The 19,652-nt window shown below is 39.2% G+C and overlaps 1 protein-coding gene across 1 annotated transcript in view; it reads right to left on the bottom strand.

Annotated features, from left to right (window-relative positions):
* Nucleotides 1-19,652, bottom strand: part of LOC146589296 (sodium channel protein type 5 subunit alpha-like) — a 34,373-nt gene that overhangs the window by 11,010 nt on the left and 3,711 nt on the right. Inside the window, exons 4-18 of the mRNA XM_085316412.1 lie at nucleotides 18,128-18,256; nucleotides 17,494-17,591; nucleotides 16,725-16,946; nucleotides 14,227-14,284; nucleotides 12,793-12,934; nucleotides 12,083-12,280; nucleotides 11,050-11,232; nucleotides 10,108-10,500; nucleotides 9,203-9,329; nucleotides 7,356-7,594; nucleotides 6,802-7,002; nucleotides 5,547-5,900; nucleotides 3,987-4,427; nucleotides 2,851-2,988; nucleotides 1,385-1,505 (exon numbers count right to left, since the gene is read on the bottom strand). Of these exons, the coding sequence (XP_085172538.1) occupies nucleotides 1,385-1,505; nucleotides 2,851-2,988; nucleotides 3,987-4,427; nucleotides 5,547-5,900; nucleotides 6,802-7,002; nucleotides 7,356-7,594; nucleotides 9,203-9,329; nucleotides 10,108-10,500; nucleotides 11,050-11,232; nucleotides 12,083-12,280; nucleotides 12,793-12,934; nucleotides 14,227-14,284; nucleotides 16,725-16,946; nucleotides 17,494-17,591; nucleotides 18,128-18,256 (3,044 nt within the window). The remainder of the gene's footprint in view (nucleotides 1-1,384; nucleotides 1,506-2,850; nucleotides 2,989-3,986; nucleotides 4,428-5,546; nucleotides 5,901-6,801; nucleotides 7,003-7,355; nucleotides 7,595-9,202; nucleotides 9,330-10,107; nucleotides 10,501-11,049; nucleotides 11,233-12,082; nucleotides 12,281-12,792; nucleotides 12,935-14,226; nucleotides 14,285-16,724; nucleotides 16,947-17,493; nucleotides 17,592-18,127; nucleotides 18,257-19,652) is intronic.

The raw sequence follows: 19,652 nt of genomic DNA on the forward strand, positions 1-19,652 counted from the left end.
GTAGGAAGCTTCTGTCATCTCCAGAAATGAAAAAGATACCTAACATGCCTTTCTATATTATATATACACCGAATTATAGATAAATTTSAGTGTATATATCCAGATAGATAGATGTATTACCTAGTTATATAACTCACATATATATGATACCATATATTCTATATAAAAAATTCTGGYGATCTTTCCTTTAATAATCTCTTTTTCTCCAGTAATTTACAACTATTTTGGGAGATTAGGTATGGAACGGCACTTGCACAGGACAGTGACCTTTTCCTAGCGGGACGCACGGAAATCCGCGCGAGGTACGGATTTGTTGTACCCCAGCTGCATTCTCTAATGGTTTCRGCCACAGCAGGCACWCTCTGCCCTGGGACTACGGGAAACRGGACATTTCACTGTTCTTCTCTGGATCCGGGTTTTGGAGCTGAATGGAGAAAGAAAACCTTTATGCTTTTTTGCTCTGATGGCTGCACTGACAAATATACCTGTCTATRATGCAGTTTTGTCAAAAATCCTGTAGCTCAGAAATCTGACATCTGTATTATCATCTGTGGTTTTTCTGAAGAGATAAAAGCAAACTGCAATATAAGCATGGTAAAATTTCCTTAGGATTTATGATATATAACATTATAATAGTAAAAAAAGACATTGTAATGCAGGAAGTATAAACTATACTGTCTATTTGCTCACGTCTAATACTGAGAGTGCASTGATTACCCAAGCTGTCAGTAATGAAAATTATTTGGGAAAAATCTGATRAACTGTTTATTTTCTTCGTATAGAAATCACATATTGTTGTGCATATGTGAGYAGGAAACATTTATAAAAGTACCGAGCGCAGCCTGTAATGAAAACTTGCAAAGCTAAATGTTGCACAGCGATTTGAAAAAGGGATTCCCCACTCAACATCCCATGTTCCTCTTCATCCCGACGTCTTCACTCTGCTATTTCACTCCCGTGATCRTTCTAGGGATTTAAAACATTATTCAGGGAATAAGCACTTATATTGGTGTAAGGTAGGAACAAATCCGAAGCGCCAAGTGCCTTCTGCTAGTGCCCGTGTCAGGTGGGACCTCCCTGCACACATTTCTCCCACGCTAACGCCCTGAAGSCACTTTGATGCTGTCCTGTGAGACGGGATTCACCTCACTTCATTGCAACCATCGCATACGCCCGACTCTGGGCCTCGGGATCTAAGGAAAGGGAGATTATTCCTCAAGTGCCATGATCTCTGCATTGACTAGAGGCCCAACAATTTAGACCYGATGTCTGATTTGTGGGCAACCAAAATTAAGAGAAATTACTCTCACCCTGTTGGCTCAGCATCATTAGAGAAATAGATTATTTTTGACTCTTCTCGTTAGTGAAAACATCTGAGCCTTACCTTCTGGGAAACATGTGTCTGGGYTCTTCAAGTCTTCCGCAAACTCTGGAATTTGCCTCAAAAGGTCTTCAGGATTCGTCAGATCCACTGTGCTGCCTTCAGAAGAGCTGACATTGTCAAACTGCCAAACAAAATAAAATCAGGCATTGATTCTTCCTACATTTGGCCCCAGCTGAATAATTTTGTCCCTGAGAAACTGCAATTAGCAGCAAATAAGTAAAGTTTGGCTATATACTAATATTTCAAATAGCGTTACTAAAGGAATGGACTTTGATTTTAAAAGTATATGAGCTTAGAAATACCTGCAGGTACATTCAAACGGGAGCCAAAGCTATATACTTACGATGTATAAATGCATATCCATATATCTACATGAGCCAGCTTAAATTATCTAATGAGCTTGCAAACTRAAGAGATTGCAACTTTTATGTAGGCACATGTAGTCCTCAAACTTGGGTAAGCTTTAGCTGGACTAAAGACAGGAAAACCTAAGGGAATACATTTAAACTGGAGGATCAGATAAATATATTGTTGCATCAAAAATACTCAAGAAAGTGCTTAGGAAGTTGCAACTGGAAGCATATATATTCTCTGCCCTACAAAACGTTTTACTATCCCAACACACATAATATATAACATGCAACCAGTCAGTAGTTTGTTGCAGGTTAACCGTGCTAGGCTTTGCGGGGTTTGTGTTTCCAAAGTGCTGGAAGMCAGTGCCACATTTTGAATGTATTTTTTATTCAAAATTATTCTAAAATGGTTTTCTTGAGTAATTACTATCTTTAGTTTCTTTGTGAGCARCTCATTTAAAGTATTATGTTTCCTGGAACTGAGATATTTAGGACACAAGGTAGACTTGCAGGAATTTCCCACTTTTKCTTGTAAGCGTAATGCTCCTTAAATGTCACTTTCTTTTTTTCTCACTCAGATTTCAAGAAATACAAAATAGCAGAGAGAATTTTAAAAGTGATTCATTTGAATCACATTATTTTATAGTGTTTTGGTTTCTAAGCAATCTCTTGTATGAGTGTGTGTGTGTGTGTGTGTGTGTGTGTGTGTGTGTATGTATGTATGTATGTATATATACACACGTATTTTAGTGAATACCTAGAAACCCAGCCCAGGTTCAGTTTCGTTTGCAGAATCCTGACTCCGTAGCTGACTGAACAGACCCACTGCTTCGAGCTCAGCACCGCTAACGCTACTAAACCAAGCTCTCACTTTGCATTGCCGGGGCTGCCCAAAAGGTGCTACGAACCCTGGTGTGCTCACCTACACAGTCCCACGGCAATGGGATTAGAAACTGCTTATGGATTAAAATGGATCAGAAGACATCCCTTCCYCGAAGTCAAGCTGCATTTTTTTCCATTTTCTACAATCTTTATTGAACTCCCACAACAGAAATGCACATCAGAGCTCGATGAGACCTGGAAACTCAATGTCAAAYAACAGAGTTTTGTTACCTCTTTCTGCTCTGCTGACGCCTTCCTGTCCTCTCCTGGGCAAGGCACACTGAATTCTTCAGAGGAAAATCCCGATCCTTTACTCCAGCTTCCTGAACTTTTCCCTCGTTCTCCCCTTTGCCTCAGCTGATTTTCCTCCTGAAAATAATCTGTGGATTAGAGTAGGGTATTTTTTCCCCTCTCCTTTCTGGGGGTGAACAATTTGGAAGAGAAAGAAATATAAGTTGTACAAATCATTTTAAAAAGGGCTCCCTGACAAGACTAGTCATGCAGATGTATTCATTCTGAGTTTCTGATGTTATCTAGGGATAGAAAGAAGGAAGTTTTTCCTTGTGGGTATTCAGCAAATTAAGGAAGTAGTAATTTGACAAGCAGCCTGACCCAGGGACTATGGAAGTTAAGTGAGAATTTTTTCATTTGGATTAAGATGTAAAGTTAAGGTAGGAAAATTTGGAACTGGAAAAGGGGTGTTCTATGGTTAAAATAAGACTGAAAAATTCAGAGGGAAAGAAATAGGATTATTTATGCTACCATATAAAAAACATGAATTTAATAGATCCATCCCATGTTTTATCTTTCCAGCTTGTTCTAAGAGTTACAATATTCTGTATTCTGCAAAGACAAAAGCCAAAGAATGGACCRTAGTTAAGATTTCATATCACAAGTCCATGATAATATGTCCTTTATGTAGCACATATGTTTTTGCTCTGTCATGTAAATAATGCCAAAATAGGTTAACGAATTGCAAAGTCACAAAGGACWGTTGCAGTTATCTACCAACACTCTACGAACTAGGCAATTATCTACGCATAACACAACATATCTTCCAGCAGCTTGCAGTCAGCCCAACAGTTTATGGTCTTTCTTTTAAGATCATAAATAATCTTGATTTTAAAGGGCTCCAGGTGATCAAGAAATCCTCACTCTAAAGATTTGTATTTTTGGTTCTGGTTCAGAATTTTGTAAYCATCTAGAGGTGGAAACACATATGTCATCCTGTTCTGCTAGAGACGGTTTCCTAAGATACACACACACTTCAATATATATGTTGTACACTATACAAATTAAATTTTGTTGTACAAAATTTACAAAAAAACGAATTTTGTTGTACAAATACAAATTAAAAAATTTATTACCATTTTGTTGCACTCTGTGTCTGTAAATGCACTCAGTTTATCRTCATCTTCAAAACCCTCACTTGTATTCTCTGCCTCAGCAATAGGRACACAAACAAATATATTGGGATTATTAATAAAATCTTCAGGACTGGAGTATTTGTCCTCATTTTTCTCAGCTCCTTCATTACTATAATTCTCTTTACAGATTTTTCCTTGTGTTCCAAAAACAGGACCAATTTGGTCCTGGGCAGCCAATTTAATTTTCTTTCCATGTGGTTTTTTCAGATGCCTGAGCTTTCTGCAACAGGTATCCCAAGTAACGCTTTTTACAAGGTGAAATCCCTTGTGAATCCGAGCAAAGGCAATCCGAAGATTATTCATCTCTCCATCATCTTCTGCTGTCTGGAGACAGTCAGTACTGAAGGAATTCAGTAGTAGTGCAATGAACAGGTTGAGAACCTGAAAGTCAGAACAATATCATTCAGAAATTTAAATTCTAACTTGGAAGAATACAGCTCCTATCGAAGTTCGGTCTCACCGAACAAACCAAAACAAGGCAAAGAAGAAATGACCGTGATCGCGTTATTGCTGCTGAGACAAACTTATCTCTCAGGAAGCACTACGTTGCCATGACACTCGCCGTACCAGAAGTTATTTAAAACGGGAGCTAAGACAGATATGTGCATGCCAATTGCTAATATTTAACACAAACAACTTTTCAAAGGTTTTAATAGTAGCAAAAACTATGGGCATGGCTAATTAGTTTAATTATGTCACTTTCTTCAGGCTCAGCAATTCTATCTAATCTGCAACGCTGTCACAAAAGCAAAACCAAGTCTCTCAAATTGAGCTTTCCTTCCTGCTTATGAGTACATTTAAAAAGAAGCATTTACAAACTTATTATTTTTATTATTATTGGCAGGGGGTATGGGCAAGGCAGGCTTCAACTTTTTCCTAAGTTCCAATTTATTTTAGCTCATATTCSAGTTTAGGATGAGATTTATGCAGCTTAACTTTTATCACATCAGAACTGGGCAGATAGCATGCCTCAGTTATCTAGGCACAGATAATCCCGCACAGTCAGCAGGGAATATCACACACATGACTAAAGAAAACCTTGATTTCAGTGATAGGAGTGTAGATTCTACTGTTTGCCTATCACAAATTCATACTTATAAGATCTTAAACAAAACCCAGATTTTGATTTACAGAGGGATTTTTTGYGTTACTCCATTAACTGAAGGAGGCAAACCTTAAACCTTAGTGATTATTTCCATGCAGATCCTGAGAGGTGAAGGAAAAATATTTGCCTTTGTTATTTCAATTGGAAAGCTATTTGTTGCTGAAACCCAAAGCACATTGTCACATGAGAGARTCAAGTGATGTTGTGCACAAAGCACCAGGCTGAAAATATGGACAGAAGCTCGGGGATGAACAGCAAAAATATCTTTTGTAGACAGTAAAGACATAATAGGTCTTCTACCTCTGTTTTGGGGAACTACTCTTTATTAACACAAAAGCAGTTAAGTATTTTCCACTATTCACATGATAAAGAGAGGAAAAATATCAAAAACTCACCACTAAATTTCCTATCACCATGACCAGCAAAAAGACAAGGAGGCAAAACGTTCGGTCAGCTACCACCATGCAGTCCCACATGGTCTCAATCCATTCTCCACACAGAATTCGGAAGATTATAAGGAACGAGTGGAAAAAGTCCATCATATGCCAGCGTGGCTGGCCATTTTTAGCTATTTTATGGCTGTTATCCCCATAACTTTTCCCAAAGAGTTGCATCCCTACTATAGCAAAAATAAAAACTATGATTGCCAGGACGAGGGTTAGATTACTCAGGGCACCCAATGAGTCACCAATGATTTTAATAAGAGTGTTTAAAGTTGGCCAGGACTTTGCCAGTTTGAAGACCCTCAGCTGTGTAAAAAGATAAAGCACAGTGTTAGACATCAGCAGAGATAACCCATCTTTGCATTCAAAACTTGCAAAAAAAAATTTTTTTATAAACATCCTGAACCATTCCAATAATATAAAGTGTATATTACTGTGGCACCAAGGTGTGACCAACATAGTATATCTATGAACTTGTGCATGTGTTATATCCCCTTCCTTTGCATGCTTTCACTGTTTGTTTCCTGAGAGCGGGGTTCTYCACACCTAGCTTTTAGCTTAAATTAGGTGTCTGATTTAAACTAACCAGCTATTTTCTCTTTACAGTCAAGGACACCTTCAGAAGGTGACTTGTGTGTAGTTTTGAAGGGCTGTTCTTCTACATAAAATATGTTTTCCTAAAGCTGTCTCCATAAAAAAGCATAGCTTTGTTTTTGTTTTTTTTTTTAAACTGGGCAATATTGCAAAGATAAACCAACAGCCTCCTTAAGAACCAGACTAATTGGTATCCCTGGTAAGTGCTTGGTATATACGGACAGGTGTTCGTACAATATGCCAGATGCAATATATGGTAACTAATTTACTTATGACAGAAAGGACCAAGTTTAAGAGTCTAGATGCTGCACTATGATAAAAAGTCTAGACCATTATATATCATATGAATACCTTCTCTTCAAAGTATACTTTTCTCTGTACTTCAACTCTGCCACTTTTTTTTTTTTTTTTTTTTTTCTCTGAGTATTTCTCACTATAATCAAAGTAATACACATGACATTAAAGTTTGACTCTAACATCTTTTTCCCGTTACTGAGAAAAAGAAGAAGAAGAAGAAAAAAAAATATTTTATCCTAACTGCAGACCATAGAAATCTTCTCTATGATACTCATAACACAATGTTTTATGCAGCTGAGTCAGCAGGAGGCATTACCAGTCTGAAGGATCGTAAAACTGACACGATTCCTCCTTTTCTCCTCTCTTTCTTGCTTCTGTGTTTGGGAAGACTCAGTTCAACCAAGCTCAACATGACAATTACACAGTCAAAAATATTCCAGTGCTGCTGAAAATAATAATAGGGATCTAGAGCAATGATTTTCAAGATCATTTCTGCAGTGAAGATTCCTGTAAAGACCTGTGACAAAGGAATAGTAAGCAGCATCAGCTTGAGTTGCCATGAATATATCTAATCTTTAGATCATGTTCCTATGAGGACAGTAGTAGTCATGGACAGGTCAACAAAGTCCACTTTTATTAACTTTTAATGCACTTTCAATTAAAATGAGAGGCTTGTTTTCTGCTTTCTCAGGAGTGTCTGTTGAAAGTGCATCAACAAAATTGGGGAATTGCATAAGTCAGAAATTTAGAGATCATGAACTTAGATTTTKCTGACCTTTCACTTTTAAGCTTATTCTTTGTGTCTCAAGCGAAAAATACCCATCAATCAGTCCCCAATATAAAACATCACATACTTGAGAATTTGCTTACCAAGTTGCCTACATTAAGCATTGATTTAAAACTATCTGTCATGTCATTGTGCTCCAGTGCCATAAACAAAGTGTTCATCACAATGCAGATAGTGATGGTGAGATCAGTGAAAGGATCCTTTATGAAAGCAGCCACTTTTTTCTTGATTCTCAACCAAAGTGGACAGTAGTCCCAAATCAGATACTTTAAAGCAAAATTTTTCAGACATGGTGGGCATCTCCACTGGGATTCTTCAAGTTCTAAAAAAAAAAAAAAAAAAAAGAAGAATAATAAAGTAATTATTACTGAGCAACGTGGTGAAATAATAGCACCAAATAATCAAAATTTTAAAAAATGAAGATAAAAGAAACCCTCACAACTCACACAGAGCACCTAAGCTCCTTTCCACCTTCTACCATTCATGCAGTCCCTACAGCTAATGAACACGAAGATAAAATTCAGAGAAAATTGTATCCAAAATTCACTACATGGATTAACATCAATAGCTGTTGGATTAGGTTTTTTATGTCTCCAGTACAGACTTTTACTAGAATCACCTGACTAAATGCAGATGTTTAGGGTATAGCAGCCATACATCTACCCCTTTCCTTAGGGATTTTCAGTAGTCAAAACAGAAACAGATTCAAAGTCATTTTTCATCTGATCCTAACATAGCTGACCACGCCGTTGGCTATACCATATTCAGTGCCCCTGCATCTCCACTGACTATCATAGGCATCTAGGGAGTCAACAGCAGCCTTAGACATTCGGGTTGCAAGTGGCGCAAATCCCAGAACCACCACACCTGAAATGTGCCCCTAGGTCACTTCTCCTATGAGAAGTGATCTCTTCGTTTTCTGTAACAAAAGCRTAAAATAAAGGCATTGTAATTCATATCCCTTTGGTAAAACATTTGGTATGAGTCACTGAAAGAATCATAGCCTTTCTTTATTCACCAGTCAGTATTGCTGAGTCCTGCTGAAGTCYTGTGCAAACTCATTGACGAATGGAAATCTACTGATCATTCCTAATGTGCATATATTTATATAATCTGATTTTCAGRGATCTGAAAATTTAGCAAAGATCAGATGAACAGAATCTGCCGTTCCTTACTGTTAGTTGGACCTGTCCTTATTTCCTCTCTCGGTTTTAATTCTCACTTCTTCTCCAAACTCATATCTGCAATTCCAACCCATGCTGTTTATCCAGATCTAAATCATTCTGACGAATTCCCTCCAGGTCTACTTCTTGTCTTCTCTTCTTCCAGATCATACGGTTTCTTCTTTGTTCATACTACGTGWATCCAGCAGAATTGCACGACGTTCCTAGTAAATACAATTTGTCTGCTCCCCATTGCAATACTGGTTCTCAGGTTAATCCACAGCCACTTAGAGCTACAACTAAAGGGACAGCCTTCTTCAACTGCAGTTTGCAGCTAAATGTGCACGGCACAACCAGTTTGGTGAACTGAACTGCAAAGCAAGTCCCTCTCCATYGGATGTTCTGGAGCTGTGATTTGGCCAAGTCTTTACACGTGTGTTGCTGCCAGTGTTGTATCACCAGTAACAAGAGTGGGGAAGCACATAGCCCCAGGCCTGCAACCTTAGCACAAGAGAAATTCCTTCCACCCACCATCACTTACCCCCTTCATGATTTGTCCTACAGAATGAGATATGATGATGAGCACAGAATGCGTTCAAGTACGTAAAGACAGTGCTATAATGCATTTAAAAAAGATGAATTAAGGGTGAAATTCCTAACTGCACCTTTTCAGATCTCTGTTAACCTTTAAGAAATGTATTGACATTTTGGTCTTTCACACTAACATTACCTCAGGATTGCAATAAACATAATGAGGAGCCACTTACCCTCCAAGACAGTGGTAATTATGCTGACTACACTTGCTGCCCTTTGTCTCTGAAGTGCCTCATTAAAGTACTCCACTGACAGATGAGCAGGCAAATGCATCACGCTGTTCTCATCAGTTACAGCTGGCTGCTTAAAGAAGTAAACATGATTAGGAAGATACCACAGGAATAAAATGCAGTAGGATGTGATGATCGGTAACTAGGRAAGTTAATAGGAATGATGACAGGCAGCCAAATAAGTGTGCCTTTTTTTCCCGTGGTGTAATTGCTGTATTAGAATGAAGGTCCTGCTCTTTGGTAATAACACTGCAGTAAACTGATTCCCACAAGCATCTAGTAACATCAGGACAAACACAAACCTGGGAATCTTTCWGGTGCATGAGGAGAAACAGCCCTAGCAAATATTGCAGAAACTATCAGAAAAGGAGAGAGCTGAGGGATAACCATGGTAGAAAAACATCTCTACCTGCGCGGAGAACATACAGATGAAGCTTCTGCATGATGCTAAAGACACTATGAAAGAGAAAGGAACTACTGGTACTATTCCAAATGAACTTCCAGCWGGACATGGGATAAAAAAGCTCTCTGGTGACCATTGTAGTTCCAGCACCACAAAGTTTCAAAAATACGTTAGTAAAGTTATGCATAGCTGGAAAACAGAGTTTATAATAGAAATGCTGAAGCGATGAACTCTAGCTTTTGGGAACCTCTCAGACCAATATCACTGCTGGTGTCAAAAAACACATTCATCTGGCAGGTGACAACTATCCTCAGACACTAGCACCAGTATTTTTCATTTCAATKAAATTATTAAAAATTCACAAGTGTGTCAGACAAGAAAAACCTAGCACTTTTGCAGAAACCATAATATGAAGCATATATTTAAAATAATATCTTTTCCTTACCAAGTCACCCTTCCCTGGGTCTTCCATAACCGGAGGGAGAGTCAACCCTTCCGAAGAAGCTGGATCTAGGCTGTGCACCCTGCTGTTCCCTCCTCCCACTGATGAAGTARGTCCTTTGCAATCGTCTGTGTTGGCCCAGTTCCCACCACTCTGCAGGTAATTTTGGGTAGCAGAGTGAGAACTGTGGCTCACTTGACTTTGCACGCTGGAGCGCCTTCCCATCTGTGTGACCGACAGCGACTGATGCTGGAATTCGTTTTCCCCGGCACTGTGGGTCTCCTCGTCGCCAAAATCAGCTTTGGAACCAGGTATTTGGATATTAAACACACTCCCATGGCTAAGTCTGCGTTTCACCTGGTTTGCGTTGGGACCGTGCACCAGGCCAAGGAGAGCCTAAAAGCCCAAGGAAGGGAATAAGAAGAGGAGGACATAATATCACAGAAAACAGTTTTGAAAACAATAAATTTTTTGAGTTTCATAACAGTTCCTGTCAACCACCACAAGTCCAAAACTCTTATTTAATTTAGATCATTCAGGAAGGATTTTGTTTAGATTTTAAAAGGCAGATAACAAAGCCCTGCCAGCTGTAACAGCTATTTTTATGATAAGCCTTGTAGTTACATTTTTAATAAGATTTTTTTTTTTTAAGAATTATGGCACAAAAGTTAAATTGTGATACCAGATCACTTTTTTCTCTTTCTCAATATTACAGAAAATATATTTTAACGTTTATTATAAGTCTTCTTCTTTCCTTCACCTATAATATTTCCTTTTCAAATGAAATTTTACATATAATGCTTCCTCATCCCCAAAGCTTGTTTATTTTAAAGGCTTAAGAATGACCAGTCTTTATAATAGGATTTGGTTYGGGCTTTCAAGCAATTTATTTTAGAATTAAAATTGGCAAAGCTGTAAGGATCTCAGATTCAGACAATAGATTACCAACTTTCGTTGACTGTCTGTGCACTGTAACTTGGGAAATTGTTCTTCTTCTTCATAATCTTCTATCCCCAGGGACTTATTTCTCTTTTTCCTATTGCTTCTTTCTTTGATTTCTTTTGCAGACCAAGAAGCGGTTTCAAAGGAGCTAACTGACATGATGTCAATTCCTCTAAGAGCCAATAACTGAAATTAAAGCAAAAACATAGATTAAATTCTTGTTGTGTAATTAGAATATAAACAGAGAGAAAACATTTGTGCACCCTGTATTTTTCTTCTTAACAATTTAGGTTTCACAACKCTCATCAACAATCTTCCAAGATATGATGGCTTTACAAGAAAGAGGAGAGAATCCCCACAACATATGGAGCACTGAAAARTATTTGCAGTATGCTACGTGATCACATGTATGGTTCCTGCCAGCAGCAAAATAATCATGTTATAGCTCCTGTTCTTCCAGATGGCAGGTTTGTTTACAATAAAAATACTCAATTTGGAAATGATGCTGCAGAATATATCTTTCCCCCTCCCCTCCAAATAAATGCTTAAAGAGTGTTCAAATTCAGTCTTCTCCTTGGGTATCCTTAGGACTGTATTCACACTGCGGCTGACTTCCTTTCCCATACTGGATTTAGAGCAGTGCTTCCAAAACACAGCAGCCTTGCCTTCCAGGAGCCTCTAAGGCATTTAAGTTAGTGAGAGACTTTTCATCCAGCTGCCATAGACTTTGGCTCAGATGTTAATGCAGCTGGTTAACATCTTCCAGATTATAAAATGCCACTTTTCTTGCAGTAACAGCCATTTTTAAAGCTCATTATCCACAACAAAAATTCATTGCTTCACAGGAAAAAATTTCAGCTGAACGAAGAATTGTTCCTGTTGCTCTAGGAATCATTACTTTCAATAAATTACCRGTTGCTCCTGTTGCTATTAGTGGTTGTTGTATACAGCTTCTCATGAGACTAATTTTTTTTTTTCTTATGTGACTAATAGCAGCACATCCAGACTAATGTTGGTAATGGTGAAAATTACCTACCTCCTGTTCTTTCTGTAGTAATTCCATGGTTTCCCGAAATTTCCTTTCCTTTGCCTCAGTTTCAGCAATGGTCGCCTTGTTCTGATCTTCATATGCCATCGTTACCACYGCCAGAATCAAGTTGACTAGATAAAATGAGCCCAGAAAGATGACCAGCATAAAGAAGAGTACATACACCTTCCCAGAAGCTCTGAGCGTCTGCAAGCACAACACCCCGGAGATTAAAATTAAGATTAAGATTAAAATTACCAGATAAAATATCAAATAGACTTTCCAAGTCTGTCTGAAATTCTTTTTGAAGCTTGTCTCAAAAACATTTGAGGAAGCTTGAATAGAAATAGATCCTCCTTGGATTTTTTTCACCCACTTTCTCCTTCTACCTATGCAATTGCCTGTGAGTCTCTAATCATACATCCTGCAAGAGCAACTGTGTTCCTGGGGAAGAYGGCACTGCCGTATTTCTGCAGGACRGCACAGGACCATCTCAGYCCCTGAGATGGTGGGATCACAGGGGTAGTGTCGGGAAGCCCTTCAGCATCCCTTTTTTTCAAGGAGTCTGACAAAGRCCACAGTTTGCTGGAAAGGAAAAGGGAGGATATGGGCTCAGGGACTTGTAGCTATTGCTTTTATTTGAGGTTTCTGGTCCCTTCTAAGCATCTTCTATTTTGGCTCTGCCTGGTGATCAGTTCTGCACTGTACGGAGCTGGTACCTGCTGATAGAGGCGCTCCCAGCAGTCCTGTGTCATCAGCCGGAACAAGGATAGAAAGGCCCAGCCAAAAGTATCAAAACTGGTGAAACCATAATCAGGATTTGCCCCAACTTTCTCGCACACATATTCTGGAGGGCAGGTCCTACATGTAGTAACAGAAAGCTCTTTCAGTCATGCAGATTTCAAGAAAAACAACTTTAACTCACCTGAGAGTTCAGATTACTGTTCAGTTACGCATTATATTATAGAATCACAGAATCATAGAATCAGTAAGGTTGGCAGGGACCTCTGGAGATCATCTAGTCCAACCTCCCTGCTCAGCAGGGTCACCCAGAGCATGGTAGACAGGGTTGCATCCAGGCGGGCCTTGAAGATCTCCAAAGAAGGAGACTCCACAATCTCTCCAGGCAACCCGTTCCAGTGCCCTGCAAACCAATTTTCTGCTCTCTACSCCAGGCAGTAGATTGGAAAGAAGGATGGTGGGAGGACAGAAAAAGCAGTATCTACGTTTCAGCAGCAGAAAGGAGATGACAGGCTGGATGGAGGAGGAGGAGGAGGAGAAAGGAAAGGAGAGGAGAGGTCTCCCCTTGCTACCAATCTTCCCTCTCTTCAGGTCCTCATCCTCTGCTTCTCTCTGCAAAGCGGCCAAATCTCCCTCCTGACCSAAACCCACCCTCCAAATGTGTGTGTTATTCTCCTAGTTTAATATTCACAAGCTTTCACAGGGAGAAGCGGGTCTGTCCTGAGCTATACTGGAAGCCCTTAGTGTTTTCATTTCACTCCTACATCAGGTGGGAAGGGAAAGGTTTGGGTTGAATTTTATTGCAGCTAGGATGAATCATCCATCAGTATTAGAAAATCTGAGGTTAATCTTCCTTCCTTCCCCACACTTCACTCTTTCTAATTCATTAAATGGAAACTGGGATCAAATGTGACTGTATTGACCAGTAGCGCTGGCAAAGGTGGTGCCAGATGTGCGTTTGGTTAGTGCAAGAGCATGGTATAGTGGGGCAACAGCTCTTCCTCACTGAAAAGAGTCCACAGAAAATGAGGTGAAAAAGAGAGTCCAGCACCTTCTGAGGCTCTCTGCTTTGATTTTCACCTCTGAGCTGCATCCTGGCTTCGTAATACCCACTGCAACGCAAAACTGCAGGTGCACCCCTGAGACRACGATCAATACGACCTCGGGCAGGATCTTCTGGAAGGACTCGAAGGAATTAAGACTCAAATAAGCCAGCTGCGGGTTCGTACATCATTCTCTGCATGCATTAAATTGTCTTACTGTTTACTAGATTTTGCTGCCTTTGTTCCTGTTTCTGCTGTCAAGGAAAGCGTGGGATCTGTATGTCGTGTTCACCTCTTAACGACTGAGCAAGCACAAACACAGTGACTCAAAGACAATATCAAAACAAGAAATATTTTAAGTGCACTTACCCAGCACCAGCACCACATAGTAAAATATCCGAGGTACCCTCCTTCTTAGCAAAGTTTGCTATTAAAAAAAAAAGCAAAAAGAAAGAATAGTAAAACCAATGCACTTTCTAGCATGCACCTTCTATCCTTTAGTATGAGTGGTGATAAATAGCCAGTGACCGATAAGCGTATGTGCATACACATACAAATTGCTGTGCAACAAATATGAAACGAGCATTAAAGATAGGTGTCTGGCTCTCACAGTTACTGGAGTATATTCCAAGATGTCCTGTCTACGTTTACACACAGACATCTATGCATGTATACATTTCAGATTTTAGGCAGCCTTCCAAACACAACGTTTTTCCACTTTGGCCCCATCTGTATGAAGTATTTAGTAATGAGAGGGCAYAGGCTGAAGCACCAAGTTTAGTAGTTGTTAGCCCATTCTCTGGCCCAGTTTGGGCCTGTAGCAATGGACAATGTATGGACGTGGTTTGGTGTAGTCTGGGCCAGYTCTGTTTCCAACAAGCTGCACAAACCAAGCCCTGTTTTGAGGAAGAAGAGCACTAGGCTGTGTGGGTATAAACCATGCCATGGTTTATATCCACATATGGTTTATATCCACGCAGTTTGTATCCATGCTAAGCCAGATAGCAGGTCCTAGCCCTGTTTCATTGACAGACACATCCATTTGGATGCTGGAACTGTGTGTCCATTTTGGTATCTTCCTCTATTTTTCTTTGCATGAGTTTTTCTGATGCTTGAGTTAGTGRTAGACTGTAAATAATAGCATCAGTGCTATTAGCTCCATTAAAATCTATTTTATTATCCAGGATGCAAGGCTAGTTTAGCATCTTCCTGGTGTTTCCCATATCTAAGCAGAGTTCAGAGCAGAGACAGCATAATGTCTCGCATACTATATGGCACAAATACACTGTAAAGAAAGGAGTCACTATCTGGGCTCTTTTCCACCAAAACTTTGTTTGGCTCTGCTCCTGCAAACTGACAAAATGCTTTTTAAGATTGAGCAGGGAAGCATCACAGAGAGGAAGAACTGTCCTACTAACATCTAGTTCTCCCAGTTGGTTATGGGAACTTCACACTAAGCCAGGACTAAAGCAAGCAGTGAAAAAAAGCCAAGAAAATCCTGTACTAGAGGATTGCGTTGATAGCAGTGTAAGTTGTGGTTCCCATAGGAATTGTAACTTAGCCTCTATTACAGCTGCCTGGACATTCCTTTTATTTTATTTTATTTTATTTTATTTTATTTTATTTTATTTGCCATCATTGCCAATGCAATATGTATGGCACAGGATGTGAACAAGGCAAAGTTTGTGAAGCAACACAGATTTTGGATTTCTTGAGCCCTACTTCCTCCAGGTCATTGCCTTAATACTGCTTTGACGGTCTCTATTTATTAAATAACAAGAAAGAATGGAGTAGTTTTGTCTTTTCTTTCTTTGGCACAGCAAAATCACTATCTCTAGACAAAGTCCGTCACACCACTTCTCTCTTCTGTGGTATTCTAGACTTTGCCCTTTGRGACTTCTTTTAGTTTCCTTGCAATTGTGATTATCCTAACATTTCGTGTGCATAAGTGACGTGGTTGTTATGTGGATTTGTTTTTGGTAGGTTCAAGAGCTTCTTCAAAAAAATATTTTCTCACATCTCATTTATATAAAGAATTTTTTATCTGATCTATCAGGTTATTAAAGAAATATGAACAGGTCTTCCTCATTCAGTGCATACAAACAGCAGTCCCGTATGTTTTCTTATGTATTTTGGGGGTAGAAAACTGTTATCCGTGTATGATTGCTGCTATGTCTGAATTCTCTGGTGGAGATTTCTTGCAGTGATGAAACTTTCCTCATCGTCCAGATATGTACCTTGTTCACTTTGTGTATATTGCTTCATGCATATTGAGACCTTTCCTTCATTTCGGTGCTTTTCCTTTCTGAGCTGCTCTGCTCCACTCTTTCATCACCAACCTCCATCAAAGCATATACATGAAAGATATGTATATATATATATATAAATATGCACATAAGCTATTAAATATATATCAGATATATACGATGTGAAGAAAAATGTAACTTAACTGACTTTTAGGAAAATTCCTCTCTTTTAATCTGCAGAGTGCTAAAGTAGGTAGCAAAATGTAGATGTTTAAAACTCCTCAGCATGGAATAAAAGCTGAACTTTGGGGAATTTCATCAGATAATGAGCTAACATGTATTTCAGTTCTTGTTACATATTTCAGTTTCTTGTCTGGGAAACAGAGTTGAACATTATTAAAAACTTTGAGAGTGCTATTTCTTATAATGAAGGGAAGGGAAGTATTCCTGGRTGCTTGCAAGTTGCTACAGCAATCTGAAGACCAATGTCATGTTCTGGTAACAATTCATCCACATACTCAATGCAATTTGCAATTGCAATTYGCAATTTGCAACAGGTGTTTATACAGGCATGTGGATGTATCCTATAGTGTCCTATTAAAAAGAACGAAGAAAAATCACCTGTATCATTAGCAAACATTTCAAAGGAGTCCCATGCTTTGTTATTGGAATAAACAACACCACTGAGCTTTGTGTAGTTCCTGATACACTTTTGTCTCAGATTGCCCTTAAAAAGCTGGAGGCCGATGAGGGCAAAGACACTCAGGCAGAAAACGGTCAGGATCATCACATCAGCAAGTTTCTTAACAGACTGGATGAGTGCGCCTACAATGATCTTGAGTCCTAGGGAAATAACATACAAGGGAAAACAGACTGAAAAACTGAGCGYCACACATCACATTTGTATAGTTTGGAGGACCTAGTSACTAATGTGAGAATATTTTTTCCTCCTTTGATTGAACCTGTCACATTCAAGGCGATAGGGAGGTTTCCTTTATTCCCTGAAACACATTTATGCAAGCATGAGGGCCCAGAGATAGCCTAGCATTACACATCCAGAAAGAGGAATATGCGTAATTTAAATGAAATTTGCATTACAGATACCTTTTGAAAAATCTGTGAACATTATCAAGAAGACCGGAAAGACAACATGGGCAACCCACTGGTTCTTAATTTGTAATCTTTGAAAATACAATAAAAGTAAATTGATATAAGATTTTTTCTAATTTTCCAGACTGGGCACTATTTAAGTCCACACAGTCAACTGTGTCTGCAATCAGTGAGATACAGGAAAAAAAAGGCGAAAAAGAAAAAAAAAAAAGCACAATATTTTGATTGGAAGAAATAATCGCAAATAGCACAAAATTACTCAACAAATGAGGCTTCTTACCTGGGACTACAGAAATAGTTTTTAAAGCTCTCAAAACCCTAAACGTCCGAAGGACYGACACCGACACACTGCCTGGGCGATTAAATGCTCCCACATACCTGTAAAAGCAATACATGACATGCCAAGCTACGCAACCGAGTAAACAGGCCGATTATTTACAGTGGTCACTCTTAACTGTTAATACTTCTCAGTATATTTTAAGCATTAATAACTAACTGCTATWAAACAGAAAGCCATTTCTTGCTTAYTAGGATTTCCTCATAAAGTAGTCCTTGGCTTGAGCACAACRGATTTTGTGTCAGCATCTTAACATGCCGGGCACTTCAAATACAACCAAAGATAACAGCAAAATTACTCAGAACTATCCACTGCGCTGCTGCTACATCGCAGTGGTTGAAATGCAGCCGTTCCCGTAAAGGGACCGCCGAGCGATACGCAACGGGGCTGAACAGATGAGCTGCAGCTCGCTCTGCACGACTCTCTGTTCCCGTTCTGCAGAGTTTTCAGACGTCGTTGCGAGCCACAGACYCGTTTTGGGCTGTGCGCGTGCAGACTGCCTCGGCCCAACCGCAGTAAAAGCTTCAAACCCGGAGCGCGAGCGCGAGTAATCGGTGCTTYATATATCCCCACTTACGCCACCACGATAACACTGAAATCCAACCAGTTCCAYGGATCTCGAAGGAAAGTAAATTCGTTTAGGCAGAATCCTCTTGCCAATATTTTTATCAACGATTCAAAAGTGTAAATGCCAGTGAAGGTGAATCTAAGGGAGAAAAGTGCCAAAGAAAAGTAGCGGCATTAGCAATTAATGGAGGAGGATAAGAGGCACAGTCAGACTTTCACTGCCTAGGCCAAGGAACCGGAGGAGTAATGGGAAGACTCCTATTGATTTCAGGATATTCCATCAGTATCTGACTAGCAAGTAGTCTGAGACTGCAGCTGACAACAATCAGGATACGGCTATTAACATGCAAATCTGCAACAGGCTTTTCGGCACTTAATAATTTTTTTTTCTAAAGTTTTCATGCCAATTCCTGTAATTTAAGAAACATATTTTTTCTGGACACTTGTTAAAGTAATGATCAAAATTCCTGTCTTCCTCTGGCTTCAAGTGGCCAAGCAAATGTACGATATGCTGTGCACTTTGGGCATGCAACTGCCATTTCTGTGCAGAATGCTGAAAACCCTTAGAGAAATACAGGAGTAGAGCATTTTCAGTTTAAGATGGCAATTATTCTTATTAATGGAAAAATATTGGTACAAGCTCTTCGGGACTTATTGAGTGCACTTATCATTTCAACAAGACAGAGATCTCCCTGCAGAATTCGAAAGGCATTCGCTTGATAGTCAGAAAATGCATTAGGAAACTATATGGATGCAGCGCTTCCCYTTTCATTTAGAAAGAAGTATTCTCAAATTATTACTGAAATGCATTTGAACAGTAGTTTCAATGCCAACAGCAGATACAACTCTGGTTGTCTCATAGGAAGTTAGGGAGATATCCCAAAGTCAACCGGAGATGCGTATGTTAATACCGTACCGAGTCTTATTCCTGCTGGGACACAGGTTTGCTGCTCCCAACTGTTTCGGTGTCATGCATTGTAAAATAGTCYGAAACAACTGCAGGGCTGGTTTTAAAACTAAATATTTTGGATTCGTTTTCTTCATTTTATATGTTAGAATTAGTAGGAATTGTATTCTAGCATTTTTCTGCCAAACTGTAAGAGCTGAAATATACTTTAAAAAAAACGGGGGGAAGGGATCATCCAGCTTTAATATGACTCCAAAGACCTGGATTTACTGCAATGTAACATAGCAAGTGTTGGCAGTGCTGATGATAAAGTTCTACTTTCTAACAGAGTCCTACAGGCCAGAAGCCTCTGACAGAACATTTTGTTAGTGCAAACACTCAACATTTCAAAATTATTTAAAAGAATTTAAAAAGACAGTAGCTCTTGATACAYCTGAGCAGTGTTGACACTTATGGGAAATTTGCCTTCATAGAGAACAAATAATCACYGAGTAACTTCAGAATATGGGACAACAAAATCGGAGCAGAAAGATACAAATATTCCAGTGCAATAGCACTTTTGTGGAACTTAATCTACACTCATTTTCTTCTGTAAATCCAAAATTATTGTAAGGAACAATTGAATTTA

Source organism: Rhea americana, unplaced genomic scaffold (assembly GCF_003343005.1).
Source record: "Rhea americana isolate MKP2758 unplaced genomic scaffold, rheAme1 scaffold_47, whole genome shotgun sequence".
Classification (NCBI taxonomy): Eukaryota; Metazoa; Chordata; class Aves; order Rheiformes; family Rheidae; genus Rhea; species Rhea americana.